Source organism: Triturus cristatus, chromosome 4_2 (assembly GCF_964204655.1).
Source record: "Triturus cristatus chromosome 4_2, aTriCri1.1, whole genome shotgun sequence".
NCBI classification, from domain to species: domain Eukaryota; kingdom Metazoa; phylum Chordata; class Amphibia; order Caudata; family Salamandridae; genus Triturus; species Triturus cristatus.
In genome coordinates this window covers 351,039,078-351,060,126 of record NC_140586.1, presented here as the reverse complement: position 1 = coordinate 351,060,126, position 21,049 = coordinate 351,039,078, and the positions used below count along the sequence as shown (strand labels likewise).

Sequence of the window (21,049 nt, the reverse complement as noted above, 5' to 3'; positions counted from 1 at the left end):
TGAAAGTCTTGGAACTAGTGAACTGTGTTCTTACAACCATAACAGGATTTTGAGACATTTATGACCAGGTCAAGTCTATCCATGAAGGCAGCAAATTTATCAAGAAGGATCTGCAACACCTCTAGCCGTGTGGGCCATGAGGATCGCATCTTTGGCGTACAACAACACCGGGAGCGACCTTTGGCCTACCTTAGGACAGTCATCCTGAGTCGCAAGGAGGGCCTCCTCAAGCCTGTTAACATATAGGATGAACAAAACTTGTGCAATGATGCACCCCTGCTGCACCCCCCTCCTAGTGGGGATAGACCTGGTGGTTACCACATCAGGCAAATACGTACTGAGGCTGAGGTATTCATATGTAAGTCTTCTAGGAGAGTCACTAAATTATGCTCCACTCCTAGCTTGATCAACCGGGCCCATAGTTTGGCCCGATTGACCCTGTTGAATGCGGACTGAGGTCCATGAATGCCAGGTGTAAACTCTTCAGCGAGGCAACAGTGTTCATATTAATAATTAAATGCAGATTCAGGCATTGATCAGATGTAGACCGGCCAGGCCTAAAACCGAACTGGACATCCACCATAATACACTTAGCATCAGACCATTCAATCAATGTGTTAAGTACAACCCTCCCAAGGTCCTTAACTTCATCTATCAGGGAGATAGGGTGATAGCATTGGGGATTGTCCTTGTCCCCCTACTTAAACACTGGTACTATCACCACAGAACACCAGGATCGCAGCACCCCATGATGTGCAGCGGCGTTCAGTACCTGAGTGAGTAGTGGGCCCCATAACTCTATGTCCAGACACAACAGATCTGGGGGGGATTCCATTGGGACCAGGACCTTTGTTTCAGGCTATATTGTTGATACCTGGTGTCACTTCTTCCAGGGCAATGACCATGGGGGCATAACCCATCTCTCTTACTATCACCCTCTTTACCTAAGCTGCCTTGCCAAACTTGTATACCCCTGCAAAGAAAAGAGAGGGGTCTCTAGATTCACTGGCTTGGGTTAATTCGTCCAAGGCTAGGGCCTGGAAAGTAGTCTTGCGTTTGCGTACTGCTTGCCTTTAGGTTTGACTACTCACAACCACCTGGCTCCTGTATCTGGGGACTTGTTTTAAAGCTAACTTCGAACTCCGCAAGCATTTAGAGCATTCCTTGTCAAACCACTGCAGCTCTTGCATACTCGTTTGAGTTGAGGGGGAAGTCAATAGATTCTTTGCCTTATCTGCAATACCTACAAAGGCTTGCATAATATCCATATCAGGGGTTTTAGCATCTAAACAGATTGCTATCTTTTGCATCACCTGGGAGAAGAGGGATGCTTTAAAGATTACCGGGTGCACCAATGTATGCGCCTGCCTTGATCCAGAGAAACAAGACCTCTACTAGTCCCGCCTCCAGGGTGAATAATGTCCCTATGACCTTCCAGTACCAGGACAAGGGGTTATAAACAAAAGCAAAATTAGCAATATTCAAAAATAAGGGAGCCGAAATAAATATAAAATCTATGAAAAAAAACAACCTCTCCCCTTGTACGTAGGGACAACACTGGGATTGGGTGAGCGAATCAACTTTTCCAAGGAAAATACAGATTATGGGATGCTAAAATCTCACCCACCTCCTGTCCTTCCTTGGATAGATGAAAATGAAGCCCCTCTGTTACCTTGCATATTTGGCCTATTATCATCTGGCAATATGGGCTAACGCAGAGATGGTAGTTAATGTCCCCCACTAACACAAGCCACCCCTGACCAGGCCCACCATCCTGCTCCCCCAGGGTATTCAGGGTTACCCATAGGCTGTGAAGGCTGGAGACCTCTTCTCGACATCCTTGGTCATTGCAAAAATTGACCAGAAATAAAGGGGGGACTACCAGGAGAAATAACTTGATCCCCTGTATTACCATCATGTTCTTGCCCAGGTTAACAATCTGCCCATGCATATCTACTGCCAAAAATATAATCATACCCCCTCTAGCCCTTCCCGAGGCTATAGGCAGCGCAGGCAGAAAATATGTCCCATAACCTTCAAGGAAAAACCTGTTGGTAATTTACCATGTTTCCTGTAAGCAAATACTCTGAAGGGATGTTTTAAACTTCACCCAGATGGGATCAGAGCATTTAGCCGAGAGCCCTGCAATGTTCTATGATACAATTTTAAGGTCATTTTGATTTCACACAGGAGTAACCCCCACCGGGGTATCTGCAAGACAGAAGGCATACAGTAACTTCCTGAACAAAGTTAGAGTCATCTTAGAGAACCTGCCTATTAACTCTGGTGGGAGCACTTGTTTTTATATGCGGAGAAGGTATGAGGTAAAAAAAAGACATACAATTCAGGAATATATTAATATATAGAAGCCTGCATCCCCTGTATAAACGCTCATTTCCTTATTATAAGTGGCTTGTGACGTCTCTAGTCACCTATAATAATGAATGACACAGCTGCTCAACTGCAATTACTTATTGCAGTTGAGTTTTGATGTCATAACGTCTGATTCCAGAGGCAGCAGCACAGATGAAAGACAGACCACAGATCATAATTGCAGCTGCAGTGTAAACAGCAAGGAAACACAAACTCGCTTGTAATTCTTATGATCTGTTTTTCTAAAACTCACATTTTTTGCAAACTAAAGGTTATGACAGGGAAATATAGACTATCAATGCCTTTACTACATACTCTGAATCTCATTACTTTTCAATCTTACACATTAAACTCATTCTTATATCTTTTTGCAATATGATTGTTAACTATGTTTTGATGTATTTGATTTTTTTTATTAGAGTCTGCTTTTATTGACTGGGGGGCATATGTATCAAGTTCCGTTTTTGCAATTCTCAAATAGCGATTTTTAGGGAATCGCTATTTGAGAATTGCAAAACGGGATGTAATAAAAAATTCGCAAATGTTTTGCGATTCCTTGGCATTCCTTAATTGCGATTAGCAAATTGCTAATCGCAATTAAGGAAAACATTCCCATTCTAGGAGGCCCATAGGAATGAATGGGAAGACATTCTCATTTTGCGATTCGCAATTTGAGAATCGCAAAATGAGAATGCAATTTCAAGGGTGCTAGGGTGTCAAAAGGACACCCTGTTGCACCCCTGAAATTTAAGGAATCGCAATTTGCGATTCCTTAAATGCGATCGCAAAATAGAGAATCGCTAATTTTGCGATTCTCTTAATTTATGATGTCCTTTTGGGATGATACATCCCAAAAGGCCTTTTCCCGTTCGCAAACGGGACGATTCTGAGAATCGGCCCGTTTGCGAACGGGAAAAGGGTTTGATACATATGCCCCCATGTCTCTATCTATATTATCTCTTTCAAATGAAAGAGCAAGACTCCAAGGATTTAAGTGGTTTGCGGGAGGGGAGACCATGTCTTATAGAGGGTTAAACACCCTCTGCTGTATATTTTCAGGCTATTGCAGGCACCAATAAGGAAAATCAGCCTTCTGCCTCGTTCCACTATATTGTTTCTGGAACTCCTCGGTGACTTGCAATATCCTTATGATTAACTTTATCTCATGTATTGCACAAGTCAGAATTCCCAACATATTTTTAGTATGATGATATACAACAGCATAGAGAGGTTTTTTTCCACATTTCCCCAAGGTGCGTTATTTCTACATTAACTCAGTTGCAGTCAGTGATGTCTCCTTTTTTAACAGGTGTCTTCCTGTATGAGGTGTCCTGATTCACTGCTGTGGATTTGTGGGCCTTTGTTCATTTTCCTTGTCCATAGTGGTGTCCATCACTGAGGTTGTAGTGTTAGCCTGTTTCATAAGCACTTGTACCCACACTTGAGCCTGTCCCACCCACCCATGCTCACTAAAGGCATGGCCTTCATTCACCACTTCAGACAGAAGCACTGCAGTCTGTGTCCCATTGTGTACTAACTGTTCCACTGCAGTGTAAAAATCCACTGTACATTCCAGTCAAAATTGTCTCTGTGTGTCTCTTAAAAAATGCTGACAGATTTGGGCATTCATTGTCACACATGCAGCACTTCTCTGCACTCAGCCCCATAAGTTCCAGACACATATGTTGACAGCAAATACAAGCACTTAGAGGCCTCCATGCCAACCTTAAAAGTGGATGTCATGGTAATGGTGTGTGTTGAGGGTTCGCATCCTGGCTTCTCATGTTGCAGTTGCCTTGACTACGGGAGGATGGTTTTCTTTTACACCTGCTAAGGAATTTCATGTATCTTTCCTACATTATGTCACGTTGTGTGACAGTCGCTTTTCTTAATGATCTAAATTTATGACATTTTGCCTTAAATATAATTTCTCAGTTTCATAAACCCCTCTTGAATGCAATTTCTGGACTGGAGGGACTCCACAGCTACACCCTGTGGCCTACAATGCACTGAAATAAAACAAACATATTAAGTCTGGGGTCCCTATCTGAGAATGCTCTCCCTAGTTTCCCTGCCATGTGGTGTTTGAATGCTCTCTTAGAAGTAGAACTTATAAATACCTACAACAACCACTGGCACATATCACAAAGGGATAGTCTAAGACACACTTGGATTGCACTCCAATTATTTTCTAACGAAAACAAGTAAAAAAGAAAATGCAGATTAGAGTAGATTTGCATCTTCCAGGGGTAGCTGCCCACCTAGCGGGCTCTGTTCCAGCCTGATAGTTTTTTTGTCATACATCACATGCCTTGTTAGCTGGGAAACACTATAAAACCTGTTTCATTGGCCATGAGTCTATGCCAGAATCCCTGTTCAGCAGATGTGGGTTCCATTGACAGTGAAAAGAAACGAGGGCATCGAACGAAGCATCATCCCACCACCTTGGCTGTGTGTTTGTTTCCAGGAGCCAGAGGTTAGAGAGTTTCACAGAACACAGCCCTCTAACTTTGGAAACTATCTCCCTGTGGACACGCAGGAGCGCACCGCATCTCTGAGGGCCTCCTCCATGCCACGCCTGGCCGTGGACCCCCAGGTAAAAAAACACAAAGTAAAATAGCGCATGGGGAATTATATGGTAGTAGTAGTTTGAAACCTGGTAGGAGTGGCCTGGCAGCTGATCATTCAGTAGTCATTCTGCTCTGGCTCGGCACAGAGATGAGTACCTGTGCTTTGCTAACCAAGTTTTCTCCCATTGGCTTCCGCCTCACTGCCTTCCCTTCCTCCATATTTCCTTTCTTCCTTAGCGGACACTGGAGTCACCATGAGATGAGGACAAATCTCCTCCTGTCATGGTCTACTTGCAGAATTATTGACCACTCTTCCAGGTCTGCGACTTGGTGCTTTGCTTCTGATTGTCATGGATTGACTGACCTTCTGAAGCCACCATTTGCATGGGCAATACCTCAGTTTCCCACATTGCCACTTCCTTCTACCCAGCACACCTCTAGTTCACCACAGCATAGTTTATTTGTTTTATAAATGTTTACCCATGGCTTCACATTCCATCTCCTCATCCGTCTGGCTTCTGTTGACATATGTTTGTGTGTTTATTTTAATCGGGAGAGGACAGCTTTTATTTTTTTTGCCTAAAAAATTATCCCTGCTTCTACCAGCTCCCCTCATCATAGGCAATAGCATGGTACTTTTTCTCTTCCGCCTTCCCTTCCTTCTAAGCAGTGCTGGAAAACTCATTCACCAACTCCTTGCTGCATGGCAAAGACTGGGAATATGCATCTTGGCAGCATGGCACAAGAGAGGTTTCTTGCAGACTAGGGGTTGTAAAGAGAATATGAACAAGCGTGTATGCTCAACCAGTAGGTAAAAGGTTATCTGCTGACATCCACTTTACACATTATGTAGTATGGCTAATGAGAATGTACCCACTGCTTGCAAAGTCAAGGAGAGTTGGAAGATTCATACTAATCCTGCCTGAATCTTATATGGGAAGGGGGAAGGGGCCTCTAAGTTCCTGCAGAGATATCCCTCTGTTGCTTGTCAAGTGGTGGGTGAAGAAGGGGCTTCCAGGTTTTCTGGGGACCTGTATCATTTGACTTCCAGTAACCACAAGGTCACCCTTGTAGGAGCCGTCGGTACCTATGGAGACCAACCTTATATGAACAGCTTTAAAATTACCACACATCTTAGGGATGGGAAAGGGTCTAGATGTTTCCTCAGCCTACCCCAATCACATGGGTTATTATCAAGTATGTGAAATTTGAAGTGTGCTGGAGAACGTGCTTTCTTAATCAAGTAATGGGTGGATGATTCTAGAGTCCTTGTTAGGACAGTGTCAGGCTCAAATTATCATTTGTGTATTTAAGGGGTTGACTTGAAGGGGGTTGTACGAGAGGCTTTCTCAAGTCAAGTAAGCATTGGGTGGTTCTAGAAGTCTTTATAGAGCATTAGGATGTGTCATTCAGTGATCTGTTTTAATCTTGTTTATTTTTGGGGGGTGGGTTGTAGGTTCTGACTGAGGCCAGTGCTATGCGACGGTCATTCTCCACCACAGGTGGCAAACGCCCTCATACTTCCTGGTTGGATGAGCTGTCAATGGAACGCTGCAATGACCACTCTTACAAATCTCGCAGGCGCAGTTACCATGCCTCATTGCGCATGTCTGGACACCGTTTGAATGCTGATTCAGGTGAGGTAGTCTATTCATTAACCTACAAGGCTTATTTCACAGGGAGATGAAAAGTCTTCAGTGTTATCTGAAGGAGCTGGTCTTTTGAGGGGAGACATGTTTCCTCTCCACCTACTTTTTAGTCATAGAAAAACCAGTGATTACCATACTACCATTTAGTAGCTATGGGTAATATGCACTTCCTTTTAATGTGGAGGAGTGATCTCTTTGGATGCAATGACTGAAGGCAACCAAGTGTGCAGCAGTGGGAGGTTAGCTAATAGAGGGATGACATTAGACCCATCATAGGTACGACATTGGGAGTTTTATTGTATAGAGGCATAGGCAACCCTTAGGGTATGGGAGAGAAATAATTTAGAAGGCCTCAAAAGGTAGAAATCTTCTCCACTAGAATGCAAAACGCATTCCAGTGGTGGAAGGGTGAGGCTGCCTATCTTGCCTTGATGATGAATGATACCTATCAGTGTGAGTGGGTGGGACTTCCAGGAGGAGAGGGACATAGGCAGCTTCCTCCCAGCAACGTGGGCTCATAGATTGTCTAAAGTGTAGCAATACTCCCAGAGGAGTTAAGTTTGTGAAAGACTTCAATTATTTCCCTTGTGCGGCATATAAACCTGTGGACTGGACATACCCAAGATGATGGCCAAACCTTAGACAGTACAACAAAAAGAGTCTCAGGTTATTGAGACAAGCCCTCCTAGTGTGAAACATAATGTGACTGTGAAGTGGAAATTTAACAATACCACATTCACTTGCTTCAAGACAACCCAAGAGGTGGATGCATAATGCAATAACACAAGGATATCGGCTTGAGAGAGACTGAGACAGTTCTCTAATAGTATGGGAAGAGGGAACACTGGGGAGACAGGAATTAAGTCAGTGTTATTTCACTTTAGGCCACCGATCTGACACACATCGTTCCGGAGGCAAAGAGCGTGGAAGATCAAAGGAACGCAAACATTTACTGTCCCCAGATGTCTCACGTTGCAACTCTGAAGAGAGAAGTCCTCAACCGAGCTGTGAGATGCGGGAGCGTCGTCAGTCAAGGTCACCAAGTGAAGGCAGGTCACACACTCCATATATGCAGGTAAGAACAATTTGTTTGCAAGTGGAACAGCCTGATAGGACATGTAAGGAAGGGCCAGACATTTCTTGAATGAATTTTTCCAATTGGATCTCTCCCTTGCTTGACCCTTATTCTGTCTAGGCAAGATCTTTCTGTGTATGGATTTGCCTTACCAATGCTGTGCCTCTCACATTGCAGGGTCTTTCCATGTAGGATGTATATAATCAATTCAAGGTCTGGTTTAGCTTATATTCTAACAATGGAATGTAATTTTAGTTTGCTTATCTATCCCACAAATCCAGGTTGTCTCTATCTTTGCTATTTCCCAAACCATGTAAGTCTGATAGGCTTGTCTTCTAAATAAGGTTTTTCCAACCTGACCAACATCTCATTAATACAGCTTTTTTCTAAGGGCAGGAGTCCTAATCTGCTGATCATGAGGTCACAGAAATGCTAGTCTAGTCTCTGACTTCTTCAGCTTCTGATCTATATGCCCCCTGGATATTGCCATAAAATGTGCCTCAGATGCAATGACTGTTTGAGGCTGACAGGCTTAAAACCTGAACCCCATCAAAGAATCCCCACTCTCCTTTTTTAGGGAAATTCCCTCTTTGGATCTTATGTGAATAAGGTGGCCCGAATGAAAACCGAATAGGACGCACCAAAGGTGGTAGGTCTAGATAAGAAAAAAGAATTCAGAAGACACTACAAACCCTATGACCAGAGGTATTTCATACATATGGTTCAAATTCATCAATGGCTGCCTCAACAACAGCAACAACAGCAGCAGCAAAGGTAGTCTCACACCCCAGAAAGCCCTGTAGAGGCAAAGGAGGCCACCAAACACGAGCCACTGCAGGGCAAAACAAAACAACAACAAAAATTGACCTCCCTTTCCTCCTCTCTGTCAGTTTCAAGAGTGGCAAAAAATAGCAAAAGAAAAGTAGGTCTTGAATATTGTTCAGAATGGATATTCTCTCAAATTCAAATCTCCTCCACCTACAATACCTCAGAAGAATTATTTTGATTTTCATCCAGACTTGCTTTGCAAGAAAGTAAACACCCTACTTCAAAAAGAAGCAGTGGAGGAAGTACCTTCTTACCAAAAAGGAACAGGAATTTATTCCCATTGCTTTGTGGTGCAAGAGAAAGGTCCAAAAGACCCTTTCTCGATCTGGGACTAACAAACAAATGGATAAAGAAAGAAAGATTCAGAATGTTGGCCCTGCACCAAGTTTTCTCCCAATTATATCAAGGGGGCTTGATGTGACTAATAGATCATGAAGAAGTTTATTTCCGCATTTGGATCATACAGAAATGCAGAACATTTCTAAGATTTGTGGTATGAGAATATCACTAACAGTTAAATGTTCTTTCCTTCAGCCTCAAATCAGCTCCTTTCACCTCCTTGAACATTTTTGAAGTGCACAACGGTGGTAGCTGCTCATCCACAAAGACTAAAGATTTTTGGTTACCTAGATCTGGACAACTCGTTAATAAAAGCATCATCTCGAGGTCTAGCAAGCAATCACTTTCATGTGGCAACAAATGTCTTGCAGACCCTCGGGTTGAAAATCAACTTTCAGAAGTCGACAATTATCCCAGTGCAAAGAGCACAATTAGACACCATAGTCGTATTTGCTTCGCTGGAGAAACTCAAATCTATACAGCAGAAAAGTTGCAGTCTGAAACAAACACTCCATCCAATGGCAAAGCAGATTTTCTTCTTACTGGGATCAATGAGATCATGCATTTTAACAACACTGAAAGCCAGACTCCACAAGAGGCCATTTCAGCAATGCCTAGAGGAAAAATGGAACCAGAAATGAAGTTGGGAGAACAAGTTAACAGTATCCCAACAACCCATATAATCACTCCCTTGGTGGTGCTAAGCGTCCAATCTCTCACTCTCCAGCAGCCACCCAGTGCAAAGTGAAAGGCAGCCTGCAGCCACAAGTGTAGTAGCCAAACTCACTCCACCGGGCACCATGCCGCCTGAGAAGAAAGGGCCCAGTGCCCCAGCACAAAACGCGCTACACGAAATTTGACCCAACACCCAATGTAGACTATGAGAAATATGCCTTCAGCAAGGCTCAACAACCAGGAGAATCATTGAACTAATTTATGGAGTGTCTGGAAGTACTTCGTAAGTACTGCAGATTCAGTGAATTCGAGGACAGAGCGGCCATGTGACTCATGATAATCAACGGGTGCCACTCTGACTCATTCCAGAGATGGATGCTCACAGAAACGCACCCCCTAGACAAAATGTTAGCAGTGTCAAGAGCTGAAGAGCAAGCTGATAGACAAGTAGCTGCAATGAAAGCAGGAACCACTTACAAAAGATACGGACCAACGCAAGAGTGCTATAGATGTGGTTTATCCTTATTTGCCCTGCACTTGTACAAACATGCAAAGGATGTGGGAAAAAGAATCACTTCTAGCCCATCTGTCGAGCGCAGGACAATAAAGGGAAGCGTGTCCTTCAAACAATGAAAAAGGAACCAGAAGAAATAAGCGGACGCCTTTTAAATGACAAGGCGAGGCATCAAGTGCGGTACATGGAGTCCAAGTCCAAATTAAGTCCTCCCACATCGTCATACAGCCATTCAACCGTATCACCGTCCATTGATAGTGATGATGACGTCTAACTCTTGATTATGTTGGTAGGAGAATCCAAAACTCGCATAGCTACCCTCAACGTAAAGATGGGCAACCAAGCAGTAGAACTCATGGTGGACAGTGATGCATCTGTGAATATAGTAGGAATGCAATGAAAAGAACTAGCACGCCTGCCACACCAGCTGCACCTAGCAGAAACCTGACAGAAAGTCTGCACGTCGGGTGGAAGGAAGCCCCTGAAGTGCAATGGAAAATTCAAGATAATCCTCAGATACTGGACACTACACGTTTATGTTCTAGAAGGCCAAAGTCCACCAATGTCTATGTTCTAGAAGGACCAAGGCCCACAACCAACGTCCTGTGCCTAGAAACTGCAGCAATCTTGGGAGTACCCGATATACAACCTGCAGCGAGCAAACGTCCAGTAGTCCATCTAGCATGAATAATCAATCAATACCTTATATCATCAACAGCGATGCATCCATCAATGTTACGCAATTCGACAAATGTAGAGAACTGACCCCGGACCTAAACCAGTTAGATGTCCAAGTATAAACATGGGCCACGTACAAGTCATGACACAGCCATGGGTCGCTAAAAGCTAAGGTGACACAAGACAACCACTGTTGAAACCATCAGACATCTGATACAAGTGAAATCATCAGACGCATGCCTCAGTTTTGCCGGTGGCAGTGGAAACACGACTGATCTCAATCAACTATCACATACAAGCCAACCTAGGAATAACCCAAATATTCCCCATGCTATTTCACAGACTTGGAAAACTGAAGGAAGTCAAGGTCCAGCTACACATCAATTACAACATCCGCCCTAATGCACAAAGGCACAGATGGGTTGCAGTCCACCAATGGTAACAGTGGAGGAAGAAATCAGAAACTTGCTAAAACTATTGTTGCGGGGATTCTGCTAATGCACAGAAATATGTGCAGGAAACCAAGACCTCAGTGAATTGTGGTGTACCCAGAACCCCTATCCGACTAGCATCAGTGTCTCATTCGTTCTCAATGCTACAACAAAGCTACCAATGATTAGACAACCCAGAACAAGCGACTTAGGCTACTCTCAGGGATGGTGGGAATCAAGAACACTCTTTCGTTTTTATTCTCATATCAGTCCACAACGTGAGTAACCAAAGACATTGAAAAGTTTAAAATGTTTATTTTTAACTACGTGCTCTAGGATGCAGTATAACATAAGAAGGCAAATGATTAGAAATAAAACAATCCCCATTGTTACAATTCCATAAAACACAAAGGGAGAAATCATATTATAATAATAGTGGAACCAGGTCTTCTAGCGCCTTGTGTACCACCCTCCCCTGGCTAGAAGCTAGTTTTATAATAATAGAATCAATCAATCAATCAGAACATTTATAGAGTGCGCTACTCACCCGTGAGGGTCTCAAGGCACTGAAGGGAGGGGGGGTGCCGCTACTGCTCGAATAGCCAGGTCTTGAGGAGTTTCCTGACGGTGAGATGGTCCTGGGTCAGTCGTAGGTGTGCGGGGAGGGAGTTCCATGTTTTGGCTGCCAGGTAGGAGAACAATCTTCCTCCGGTGGTGGTTCTGCGGATCCGTGGGACGGTGGCGAGGGCGAGGGTGGCGGAGCAGAGCTGGCAGGTGGGTGTGTAGAACGAGAGGCGGCTGTTGAGGTATTCGGGGCCCATGTCGTGGAGCGCTTTATGTGCGTGGGTGAGGAGCCTGAACGTGATCCTCTTGCTGACGGGGAGCCAGTGCAGGGTTCTCAAGTGGGTGGATATGTGGCTGTGGCGAGGGATGTCGAGGATGAGTCGTGCGGAGGTGTTCTGTGTGCGTTGAAGTCGTTTCTGAAGTTTGGCTGTGGTTCCTGCATAAAGGGCGTTTCCGTAGTCCAGTCGGCTGGTGACGAGGGCCTGGGTGACGGTCTTTCTGGTTCAAGCGCAGGGTGTTGAAGCAGGAGGACGAGACGGCGTTGACTTGCTTGGTCATTGTGAGGGAGGAGTCCGGGATGAATCCCAGGTTGTGTGCATGGTCCGAGGGTGTCGGCGTGGAGCCCAGCGCTGTGGGCCACCAGGAGTTGTCCCAGGCGGAAGGGGATTGCCCGAGGATGAGGACCTCCGTCTTGTCTGAGTTCAGCTTTAGGCGACTGAGCTTCATCCATTCTGCGACGTCTTTTCATTCCTTCCTGGAGGTTGGTTTTGGCGGTGGCTGGGTCTTTGGTGATGGAGTGTATCAGCTGGGTGTGGTCAGCGTAGGAGATGATGTTGATGTTGTGTTTGTGTGTGATGGCGGCGAGGGGGCTCATGTAGATATTGAAGAGGGTTGGGCTGAGCGAGGAGCCTTGGGGTACGCCGCAGATGATCTTGGTGGCCGTTGAGCGGAAGGGAGGGAGGAGGACTCTCTGGGTTCTGTCGGAGAGGAACAAGGTGATCCAGTCCAGGGCATTTCCTTGGATCCCAGTGCTGAAGAGGCGGGTTATTAGGTTGCGATGGCATACGGTATCGAAGGCTGCCGATAGGTCTAGGAGGATGAGAGCGGCTGTTTCTCCGTTGTCCATCAGGGTCCTGATGTCGTCGGTGGCTGCGATGAGGGCGGTCTCGTTCTGTGGTTGGCTCGAAATCCCGACTGGGACGGGTTGAGCGAGTTGTTTGCCTCGAGGAATGCAGTCAGCTGTTTATTGACGGTTTTTTCGATGACTTTAGCCGGGAAGGAAAGAAGAGAGATGGGGCGGAAGTTCTTGAGGTCTTTGGGGTCCGCTGTGGGTTTCTTCAGAAGGGCGTTGATTTCTGCGTGCTTCCAGCTTTCAGGGAATGTGGCTGACGTGAAGGAGTTGTTTATGACGTTCCGGAGGTGGGGTGCAATGATGATGTCCGCTTTGTTGAAGATGTGATGGGGGCATGGATCAGAGGGGGAGCCGGAGTGGATGGTGTTCATGATGTGGGTGGTGTCTTCGGTGCTGATGGGGGTCCAGGCGCTGAGGGTGGTGGTGGAGGTCGTTGGTTCGATGACTGGAGGCGGAGTCTGGGGTCCGAAGCTGTTGTGTATGTCTGCGATCTTGTGGTGGAAGTATGTGGCGAGGGAGTTGCAGAGGTCTTAGGATGGTGTGATGTCGTTGTTGCTGGCGCTGGGGTTGGAGAGCTCTTTGACGATGCTGAAGAGTTCCTGGCTGTTGTGGGTGTTGCTGTCTAGCCGCTCTTTGAACAATGACTTTTTGGTGGAGCGGATCAGCTGGTGGTGTTCGCGGGTGGCGTTTTTGAGGGCCGTCATGTTTTCTGTTGCCCGATCGTGGCGCCAGGTTTTTTCGAGGGTTCGGCAGCATTTCTTTGATTCTTTGAGGGCGTCTGTGAACCATGAGGTTTTCCTGTTGCCGGTCTTGCCTGGGGGGTTCTTCAGGGGGGCGAGGTCGTTGGCGCAGTTGGTGATCCACTGTGCGAGGTTGTGGGCTGCGTTGTTGGTGTCATCGGTGTCGGCTGGCGGGTTCTGGCTCAGCGATGAGAGGAGCTGGTCTGTGGTGATTTTGCTCCAACATCTGCAGGGGATCTGTTGCGTGTGGTGGTGGGATGTGTTCTTTTTGAAGGTGAAGTGGATGCATCTGTGGTCGGTCCAGTGTAGTCCGGTGGAGTGGCTGAAGGAGACGCGGTTGCTGGTGGAGAAGATGGGGTCGAGCGTATGGCCCGCGAGGAGGGTGGGGGTGTTCACCAGCTGCTTGAGTCCGAGGTTGGCGAGGTTGTCGAGCAGGGTGGTGGTGTTGTTGTCGCTGTTTTTCTCCAGGTGGAAGTTCAGGTCCCCTAAGAGGATGTATTCTGGTGAGGCTAGGGCATGCTGGCTGATGAAGTCGGCGATGGTTTCGCTGAATTGTGTACGCGGGCCCGGGGGTCTGTAGATGAGCATTCCTCTAAGGGTGGTCTTGGGGTCGGTGCGAATCTGGAAGCGCAGGTGTTCGGTGGCGGAAAGTGTGTCTTCAGTGTTGGTCGTGATGTTGATGGTGTTCCTGTAGATGATGGCGATTCCTCCTCCGGTTTGGTTGACGCGGTCCTTTCGGGTGATTTTGTAGCCGTCCGGGATGGCTATGGCGATGTCGGGGGCTGAGGAGGCATTCATCCAGTTCTCCGTGAGGAAGGCGACATCCGGTGCTGTTGTGTCGAGGAGGTCTCAGAGTTCGACGGCGTGCTTGTGGACGGAGCGGGTGTTGAGGAGGATGCATTTGAGGTGGTTATTGTTATTGTTGTTGCTAGGTCCGGCGGGCGGGGGGCAGGTTCAGAGGCAGGTGAATTTGCAGGTTTGACTGGTGAAGGGTCCGTGCGTGCGCTTCGGGGTGGCTCGGTAGCAGGCTGGTGGTCGTCCGGTGTTGAGTGCGTTGAGGGCGGCGGTGTCGTATCTCAGTCGGGTAGCCTGGTTCCGGCCGGGGCCAGGGGTTCTGGCCCTGGGCGCGGTCCAGGCACGGACGGGCGTAGCCGTGCTTGCCTTTGACGTGCTTTCGGCATGCCAGCGGCGTGCCCGCTGCGCGGCCTCCATATGAGGGGCAGAGGGAGGGAGGAGCAGTTGGGAGGTGGGAGCGGGGCGGCCAATGGGAGAAAAGGGGCGGAACCGCAGGGACGCAGTGGCGGGAAACGGAAGGCAGGGGACAACGAAGGAAGGGGGCACAGAGGAGAAAACGGGCAAAAAAGGTACAAGGAACAAAATGGACACAGGGGCAGGAACAATGACAGAGAAAGTAACAGACGAGACACAGGGGGGCAAAACGGGGTAAAAAATCAAAAGGGACACAGAGGCAAAGAGCAACACAACAATACCAGCAGAGACGCAGGCGAGGCGGGCAGAGCCCGGGCGGCAGTAGTGGTGATTTACAGGTCACATAGGGGGCTGCGTGGCTGTGAGGGGAGCGCCCTGCCTGGTGACAGGGTCAAAGGTCTCTAGGTTTGAATGGGGAAACCCATACCTCCAAGATCAGCTTAGGTGAATCACATCACAGGATCAGCAACGCTCTCTGTAGATGGAAAGGTTTTCTCCAAGTGCCAGTATCATGCATGCAATGCAATATTAAAGGCACCCGAGTTTCAGATATTTGCAGCTGTGTGCTTGTTGCGTCTAGAGCGTGGGCCGATCAACCTGAATTCAACAGCATACAATGTTATTTGACCTTGAAGGCTTCTGCACACAGTGTTCAGACTAAGGTCGCGGTGTAAGTCTAGGGATGTGAAAAACAGACCGTTCTCATGTGAAGAAAAAGCAAGCAAGCAGTTTTACTTATAATAACAGTTACCTGTGGTGTCGTGTGCAAAAGCGGCAAAGTGGCAAGATGGCGTTTAACTTCTAAAACGCTTATGCTAACATAGCAATGTGTGCAGGCAGAACTCTGTCTTCACTACACCCTCCCTTGATTGGACCACGAACAAAATAGGTAAGCAAATGTAGGAATGCAGAGTTCAAGTATGAGTGAGACAGAACCAAGTTCATATTTTGCCAAACCGAATAATTGGTAGTGACAAGTTCGAAGTTGTGAGGTTAATAATATAAAAAAATAAAAAGACCAAGCAGGGGTTGTATACAGCCCATTCTGGAGCAAAACTTAGTAAAAAAATATTTGAGTTAGTAGGTGTTGAAGATGGACAATTGGCAAGTTAATCCATCAGCATATAGGCGCAGTATGTTGCAACAGCCTCCAAGAGGAAGTCATTGTAATCATCAGCAAAGAAGTCAGCCATCCAATCTAATAAAGTAAATGAACATACACGTTCTTCGATAGCCGGTGCCTCTAGCACCATCAGAGGCAAACTTGCGTGTTCTTCTAGATAACTTTGCGCCAGGAAGTCAAGGGCCGCTGCACATATATCCCAATTTCCTAGGATTTCATGCGCAGCCACACAGGCCAGAATCCAGGTACCAGAACAGTCCAACTCATGAGCCACTAAGTGACTCATCAGTCGATCATAATCCGGGGCAGGAGACGCCGTGTTTGAGAGGCACAAATCCAGGGCCCATTCACACAAACAATCTAGGCAATGGAAAACTGGTTGCACGCAAGTAAAGTATGAGAACCGGAAGGACAATTAATAGGCTACACTCTAAGTGGCCAGAGGTAGTGTTCCATAGTATTCAAGCATCCGGTTGGGAAGTTGGAGCAGCCGGGGTCGGCTGTCATGTGACACAGATTGTGCAGCCATTGCGGAGCAAACAAATCGACAGCAGCACACCAGCAATCAAGGCAAGGATTGATGGGAGCTCGCCGAAGACGCTGGGAAAAATAGAATGAAAAAATACCGGTATCACACCAAATAGGGTTTGGAACGAAGTCACAAGGCCGTAGCCCACAACTTTGAAAAAATGCACCAAGCCAGTTGTTGACAAGGCATTGAATATAGTGTGAATCAGAGCACCGAAATGAAGTGGTAGATCAGTATTCAAACGCGCATGCACCTCGGTACGGGTGTTAGCTACGTGAAGGACAAATGTTTCATGAGAGGAAGTTAGGGCAACTTCTTTTTGGGACAATAGAGCTCTTATTCTGCTCATCTTGTTGAACTCTGCTTTCAAGGTTGGTATGGAAGGCCAGATGGGTATATTGAGTCTCCCATGCGGGAGCGGGAAAAGCACATTCTTACAACAGACTACACATTGTGAGACAGTTACAATGTACGGAATCCCTGCTAGCATCCCGCAACACGCCTCATTATTTAAAAGCAAATAACTACCGTTAGCTAGTAATGTGAAAGTTGCAGTAATAGCTGGCACAGGATTGCCCTTTAAAATGTAAGCTAAATTCGGTGCGTGAACATTGCACGCAACATGCAATTGTATATTCTTGCAAACTAATGAGTGATCAGGTGTAGAAGTGCACTCCTCTCCTTTTAAATAAACCTCTTTACCCTCTCTCAGGCACCTGTACGTGAATGGAAGCGACCAAACCTCATGGAGAAAAGCGCTACCAAATGGTTCACATCTGCCTAAGGCATAGTGTTTCATACATGAACTGAACTTAAACAAAGGAAAAGGTAGTGTGATTAACCCATTAATAAGCCACACAGCCGAGTTCAATTCGGCCACAGAAAATGGTAAAGGTTCCAACTTTTCAATATGCAATAGCGAATATGTAGCATCTTTCATGGACATGAACTGTTGTTTATCAGTCAGATTAAACGGTAAAAACAAAGATCATGTATTCATGTAGTCCCAGGGAACTTTCCCAGCCTTCAATGTTTGTAAAGTCCATGCAAACTGCATTATAGAACGCAATTGATTTTGACCATGGTATAAAACAGACAAGTCATCCTGTACAATATCCACAACAGATGAAACAATATTATCTAATGCGTAAATTCTGGAAGATAGAGTATTAATGCTATTATCAATGACAGCAAGCACTTTTTCCAAATTAGCTTGATCAATAGCCCTAAATCTAGAAGCAGCTTCAATTTGAGATAATTTCCAAACTTCGTTGTAAATAGCATATACCCATCTCGTGGACCTGCCTCCTAAAGGGCCTTTAACAAAATCATTCAAATCAACATCGTCAGTCAATTGGGACAAATGAAGTTTAACTGACGCTAAGGTGGAATGTTTAAACCAGTTTTGACATAATTTGCCTACTGAATAGGTAGTAACAGAATGGGAGGTTTCAAACCGGGGGTCCACCCTAACCTGTGTATAGCCTGATCTCAGACCCAGAAAACGATGTTGGCATGAATCTGAAGTTTTTTGCCATAATAACCATCCTTGGGGATGTAAGTTGGAAATATTGAAGGATGTATTAGTAATTAGTGACTGCAATTCATCGTGAGACATATCTGTGTGATTGTCCCAAGAAGGATAAGCACCCAGATCAGGAATGGTAGGGGCATTCATTTTTTTAGAAGTAGCCAATCCAAAGCAAGTGGTTTGAAAAATAGTAGAATTCAAAAACAAAATGTGGTTTGGGATAAGGCATGCATGATGCAAAGCTTCGGTGCCTTGCAATTGCCAGCTTTTAGAAACCCAAACAGATTTAAGGTCAATGGTATCCTTCCACATATCATAGCTAACCCTGGGCGTAGTTCGCGAAGTAGCGCTACGCGTAGCTACGCAAAATGCACTTCGCACTACACGAGCTACGCGTAGCACTTTACGAACTGCGTAGTATCCTCTTCGCACTGTGCAAGATGCAGTTTTGAATGATTGCACAGTGCGGACAAGCATCCGGCACTGTGGAATCATTGAAAACGGTATCTTGCACAGTGCAAGCTGTAGTTTTCTGCCGCTCAAGTAGATTTTTACTCAAGCTGCAGCTTTCTCAACGCTGACTGGTAGTTTCTAAGGGTGGGCGCAGTGCTCCGCTCCGCCCGCGGAGTGTGCGTAGTACTGCCCACTTCGCGATTCGCAAAGTAGGCGTAGCAGGGGCAGACTATGCACACCCCGCGGCGGAGCAGAGTTGCCTGCCGCCCGCCTCCCTCCCGCCCTCATTTTACAATTACTTATAAACATTATATAAAGAAAATTACTTACCTGAGCTGCCGCATCCCGGGGCTCCATCTTGCTGTTTCCTGGATAGCTTCTTCCTCACGAATGCGCATGTGCGGGCGCCCGTAACAACTCTCCATAATTCGCTGAGTCGAAGTACAAATCTTCAGCATCAAAAGCAGCATAATATTTCAAATCAGAAAAAAGAGCCTCAATGGCTTGGACATCCCAATCATCAGAGCGTATGTTTTGTTTAACAACATCCACAATAGAAACACAAAGTACATTGGGGACATTAATCACCTCTGCAGGGCCATGAATTTGAAATTTTTCAGCATCCCATACAATCCCATCTAACACAGGCCAGGCAGTAATATTAACAAAAGTCTGGTCCCCCATCATGATGTGTGATGAGGAGTGGGGTGCCAAAGTTGCATCAATTAATCTAATTGCAGATCTTTCGGTAAGATAATGTCCGTTCACTAGAGGAAAAAAGACAATCACAAATCCAATCGACATGAACAAAAAAATAGATAGGAGCACCAGCCAAATGTAAGTCCAAGGGGTAATTAAAAAATGTCTTTTAAACCAAACAGCAAAAATAGAAATTTTCGATGGGGCACTCGATATTGTAGAGTTAGTGTCAAATGAAAAACGTGACTGGCCAACTGCACTTGTTTGCATACCAGGCAACAACACATCTGTGGGATAGGTATACTCAGTATCTTCATGGGGACCACCAGCCTGTGGAGTCAATAAAGGATTAGTAACTGTATGCATCTCGATGGCAATGTCTGGTTTGTTCGTATTTGCCAGTGCCAAACAGAATTTCTCAGCATTGCTGGACAAGAGACCGCTGGAGTCATACTAAGAAGAATCGGCCACTCGTTGCAGTTTGACATTGTCAATGGAGATGTACCTGCTATCCTTGCGACCAGGAAGTGGAGGTGAAATGACTGTTCTTGTACCCTGCACGCCAAGCACTGGAACAGGTGCATGATAAGAGGGCCGAACTCCTTCTTGGTCTTCACCTTTTCAAGGACCAGGTCACCGACTCGAGGTAGCCAGCCAACTACTGGAATCTGAAGTGCAGCATCAGTTGTGGAGGGCAAGTGTTCCTTTGCAAGACTGTCTCGAGCCTCTTTCAGGTTCTGTAACACAGCAGAATGACCATCTACGTCAAAGGGTGCGGCTGCCGTCGCAATGTCTAGACCATCAATGTCTGGGACAAACATTTTTATGCCAAAGAGCATTTCGTATGGGGTCCGACCACCCAGAGACCTTCTAGGGAGATTATTAAGTGCACGTTGTACGCTATACAAATGGGCCAACCATTTTCTGCCAGTACCTAAAACCCTAGCTGTCAAGGATTGCTTTAAGTCACGGTTCATTCGTTCCACAACAGAATTGCCCTCAGGTCGGTATGGAGAAGAAAATTTGACTTGGACCCCCAAAGACCTCATGGCTTCTTTGTACGCCTTAGAGGCGAACGCCGGACCCTGGTCTGAATGGGGGGTACCACATGCAAAAATTCCCATAAAGACATGGAAATCCCTGATGACAGTTAGATCATCAGCACTCCTTTGTGGCCAAACCCATAGAAAACGTGTGCATGAATCCACTGCAACTAAGATGAACTTATACGCAGTATCAGAGGAGAAAGGACCGCAGTGATCTAAATAAACACACCCAAGTGGTTTATTAGATATGTACAACTGTGTTTGAGGTGGATGTGCAGCCGTCGAAGGTTTAATCTGCTGGCAAATGTCACAAGTAAGGACATAGTCACAAGTTTGTTTATACAATCCGCGCCACCAGTAACGTTGTTGCAAGATAGTGACAGTCGCTGAGATGCCTGCAGGAGCCGAGGCCATACCTTCGAGAGCGGCTGTTATCAAAGAAAGCCTGCGGTCTGCGTTGGGAATCAATATGTCACCAACGTCGTTAATTCTCACATAGGGAACTTTATCAGGACTTAAATGATAAGAGTATTTGGAAGGGAAACCTCTAGGGTAATTATCTCCCTTCTCGGTCGCAGCAATAGCTGCCAAGATGTCATCATTAATCTTACTTTTGGATCTTGTAACTGCTGCTACTAGATACGTTGCTACTGCAGTTTTCGCTGCTTCATCAGCTAAACTGATACCAACAGCATGTACTCCTACACGCTGGTGACCAAGAGTATGAATTACATTTACGAGAGGCAGACGCTCTTTAAGTTCTGCTACTCGAACCCAAAGCATTTTATGTTTCATTGTGCTACCTTTGGAATCACAATATTCATTTTGAGTCCAAAAGAATAAATTGTCGTTGAAAGACTGAACACAGTAGTAAGAGTCACTTACAATTAG

The 21,049-nt window shown here is 46.0% G+C and overlaps 1 protein-coding gene across 1 annotated transcript in view; it reads left to right on the top strand.

Moving 5' to 3' along the window:
* CACNA1E (calcium voltage-gated channel subunit alpha1 E) overlaps positions 1-21,049 on the top strand; it is a 1,399,715-nt gene that overhangs the window by 1,343,595 nt on the left and 35,071 nt on the right. The window contains exons 44-46 of the mRNA XM_085601759.1: positions 4,841-4,969; positions 6,400-6,580; positions 7,477-7,667. Of these exons, the coding sequence (XP_085457885.1) occupies positions 4,841-4,969; positions 6,400-6,580; positions 7,477-7,667 (501 nt within the window). The remainder of the gene's footprint in view (positions 1-4,840; positions 4,970-6,399; positions 6,581-7,476; positions 7,668-21,049) is intronic.